This window comes from Mastomys coucha, unplaced genomic scaffold (genome assembly GCF_008632895.1).
Source record: "Mastomys coucha isolate ucsf_1 unplaced genomic scaffold, UCSF_Mcou_1 pScaffold21, whole genome shotgun sequence".
NCBI lineage: Eukaryota > Metazoa > Chordata > Mammalia > Rodentia > Muridae > Mastomys > Mastomys coucha.
Window position 1 is genome coordinate 89100476 of NW_022196904.1, and position 4061 is coordinate 89104536.

The 4061-nt window shown below is 43.8% G+C and overlaps 1 protein-coding gene across 1 annotated transcript in view; it reads left to right on the top strand.

The window, feature by feature from the left end:
- Positions 1-3695, top strand: part of Kcne3 (potassium voltage-gated channel subfamily E regulatory subunit 3) — an 8053-nt gene extending 4358 nt beyond the window's left edge. Inside the window, exon 3 of the mRNA XM_031387521.1 lies at positions 2356-3695. Coding sequence (XP_031243381.1) covers positions 2396-2731 — 336 coding nt within the window. The 5' untranslated portion in view covers positions 2356-2395 and the 3' untranslated portion in view covers positions 2732-3695. The remainder of the gene's footprint in view (positions 1-2355) is intronic.
- The last annotated feature ends 366 nt before the right edge of the window (positions 3696-4061 follow it).

Genomic DNA, 4061 nt, shown 5'->3' on the forward strand with positions numbered 1-4061 from the left:
CCCCATTTTCCCCCACCCTCCCCAAACCCCTCCCCCATATCAAACCCTTTCCAAGGAAAACTGACCAGGAACAGAGAGACTACCTTCATTGTGTGGATGCTTCCAGTTTCCAAAAAGCTGAGCGTATGTATTTGCTTTTCAAAATGAAAAGCACATTAATCAGCGGGGCAGTGATTAAAGGCGGTGGCACATGCCTTTAATCCCAGCACTTGGGAGGCAGAGGCAGGTGGATTTCTGAGTTTGAGGCCAGCCTGGTCTACAGAGTGAGTTCTAGGACAGCCAGAGCTATGCAGAGAAACTCTGTCTCAAAAAAGAAAAAAGAAAAAAGAAAAAAGAAAAAAGAAAAACAATCTAGAAAAGCACATGAACCCTCTCCAATGCAGTAGAAGAGTGCACTCTTCCTGCAAGCGTGGGAAGCAGGGCAGGAGGACAACCTTCTTAGTTAACATTAAAATGCATTACCCCAGACCTGCCCTCCTAACAGTCTGTGCGCTCAGTAGTATTTACTTACGTCTTCACATTGCCATGCATAAATCTCTAGAACCTTGCATCTTGCAACAGAAACTTTATACTCATTGTTTAACAACTCCCACTGGTAATATATTTTTGATAGGTAAGGAAGCCGCGCCTTGTCATGGCTTCTAACTTCCCTCCGAGTGGGCTCTTCTAGATCTATGCTCTTTGTCTGTGTCTGTCTGTAAATTTAGCTGTGGCCTTTCCTCCATCAACCCTCCTGTCCTTCATTCCCTGCTCCCACTTTGTCATGTGTGTCCTGGTCCAGGACCCAGCATCCTGCTCCTAAATGTCTTAAGACCCTTGTCACTGGGCTGCCTCAACTCTTACCCCTTCCAGGTTACATTGTAACTAGATGATTATTTCTAAACACAGATCTGCCCATTTTTTAAAAAAAGATTTATTTCTTCTACATATATGAGTACACTATTGCTCTCTTCAGACACACCAGAAGAGGGCATTGGATTCCATTACAGGTGGTTGTGAGCCACCATGTGGTTGCTGGGAATTGAACTCAGGAAGGACCTCTGGAAGAGCAATCAGTGCTCTTTAACCGCTGAGCCATCTCTCCAGCCCCAGATCTGCCCAGTTTGCCCTCTTGAAATGCCACAGCATCTTCAAAGCCAACTAGAGGATCAGGTTCCAACACCTGGCATGGCACTCACAGTCCTTAGCAATTGGTCCCATTGGGGTCTTCCATCCTACATCCCGTCTTCTCCTTCTGTCCAGCTTACATTCTGGCCTCTTTATGATACCTTCCATTCCTATAGAAGTTGCATTTACTGTCTTGCTTGTGTACCTTTGCCCACCTCTTTACCACCCTTGCCTTCTCTACCTCTAAGAACAGTTCAAGGTCAGTTCAAATAACTCCATTCTGTTGAATATTCTCTAAGCCCTGGTCAGTGTTAATCACTTTAAGTAACTCCTGGATTGTTGCTTGCATCATATCAGGTTGGCAGTGAACCATTGAGTGTGAGGACTGGGTTTGAGCCTCCTCAAGGCATCAGCACAGACCTGATCCAGATAAATAATGACCGGCTAAGTGGCTCATTGAGTCATTTATTTTACTGTGGTGTTCCTGCTTGCCACTGATCCACGTAAAGGAAAACTCAGATTTCTTGCTTCTTACATCTTAATTCAGGAAGTCTTGTGGTCTTTTCCCTCTGTGATCCAGACAAGGGCACAAGTACTGAATGATAGAAACCCTCAAAGGCCTTTCATGGAATGTAGGCCAGCCTTGGGTGGCAGTAGGGTGCTACTCTATTATTCTGTTCTCCAGATTCTGCATCAAGTCATTATAAGTATTTATCACTGTTAGAACAATAGAGGAGATACCTGATAGATAATAGTCATGTTTGATATGTATAGGTAATCATTATGATTGTTGACAGTTCTACCTGAAAGAGAGCTTTGGGATCAGACATTGAATTATGGTTGTTTGGCCTATTAAGAAAATAGACACTATTTAAGATTAAGATCAAGAACAAGCTTCTCATTTGTTTAGTGTCTCAGTTTCTCTGTATATAAAATGGAAAGAGTTAGATTAAATAACTCCTAAAGTTTAGTGAATCCAAGAAAAAAAGAGAGTAACATGGCTTTCAATGGTTGGGAAAGACTATTCCACACACACTGTGGAATGCTTCCATAATTGCTCACATACAGCAGAGAGGAAATCCCACTTAGCACTTCCCATCACTGAGCCTGAGGCTTCTAGGAGAAGACAGATCAGAAGAATGGAGAAGAGAAGATAGTATCAGGACTCTAGCCTAGGTATGCAGAGCCGGGAGGTTGTTCAAGCCGTGGGTAACAAGCCACCCTTTCTCTTTTTTCTCTCATCATCAGATCACATTCCAGCTCTTCCCATACTTCAATTTCTGTTGCTATGGAGACTTCCAATGTGACTGAGACCTGGTACAAGAGCCTCCATGCTGTGCTGAAGGCTCTGAACACAACCCTTCACAGTCACTTGCTCTGCCGGCCTGGGCCAGGACCAGGGCCAGGGTCAGGGTCAGGACCAGAGCCAGACAATCAAACTGAGGATCGTCGGGCTAGCCTTCCTGGTCGTAATGACAACTCCTACATGTATATTCTCTTTGTCATGTTCTTATTTGCTGTCACTGTGGGCAGTCTCATCCTGGGATATACCCGTTCACGCAAAGTGGACAAACGCAGTGACCCCTATCATGTGTACATCAAGAACCGCGTGTCTATGATCTGATGTGAGGTGATGGAGGACAATGGAAGGTTACGATGTCTGAGGATTGTCTTCTTGGGCCTCCAGAACTCATCTCAACCCTATCAAGCCTCGGTGTTTCTACCTATATGAAATCAATAAGAAATTGGTAAGAGAGTTAGACACTGAGACCAGAGAAGAGGGCTGATAGGCTTGGTCTTATGGACGAGACATTTTTCCAGACACAGATGCACAGTATAAACTCGAAGCCCATGAGCACACATTTATAGAAGTACGGACAACCAGCAAGTAGAAAAAGGAAGCTGTGGTGAAGGGATACTGGACAGGAAGATGCTCTGGATACTGGACAGGAAGATGCTCTGGATACATATCTTTTAATGTATGATCTTCAACATGAGAAACTTTGATAAAACTGAGAATGCTACTTATTTGTATTGATTTATATTTCATTCATTAAATACTCTCAACATTTGTGGATTTTGCCTCATCTGCCAAGAAAACAGAACAAGACCCATGACTGGCACTCAAGAAGCTGAGTGGGGAGCATCATTTGAGTTCAGGAGTTCAAGACCAGCCTAGGCAAGCCCTATCTTGGTAGGGATTTGGTGGGGAAATATCTTACTTTTACAAATATTACCAAAGACATGTCACTGTATTAATGTATTGCTTGGGCACTTCCTGGACCTTAAGACAGACTGCAAAGCATAGAGTCATGAGCATTACACTCATTAGTGACATGGTCATATGCTTCTTGAGCCACGCCACTGTGCCCTTCCTAGTCACGGCTCCAATCCCAGGGGCTTCACTACCTCGGGTGTAGCTTCTACACTAAATTCTGTGAGAAATGTTTTAATAACAACATGAAACTTGCTTCTAGAAGATTATTGTTACACCTAGGAGATGACCATGTTCAAAGACACAGTGTGTAAAATGTTTGGTTCAGCACCTTACTTTTAAAGTGGTATAAACTTTATCTGGTTATGCTGGTTATCAATTGTTTGTTTCTTTTGTACTTTGGCTTTGGCTTTCTCAACTTATCACAATCTAGAGAATCTGAGAAGATGGGACCTCAGCTGAGAAAATGCCCCTATCACTCTGGCCTGTAGGTAAGCCTGGAGGATATTTTCTTGATTGATGATTGATGTGGAAGGGCACCACTGTGAGTAGTACCTTGAGAAGTAGTCATGGGGTGCGTAGGAAAGCGAATTGAACAAGCCAGGAGGAGAAAGCCAGTATGTAGTGTTCCCCATAGATTCTGTTTCAGTACCTGCCTCCAGGTTCCTGACCTGATTTCCCTCAGGTCAGATGGTGACCTGAGAGATGTAAGATGACAACCCTTCTGCCTCCATGTTTC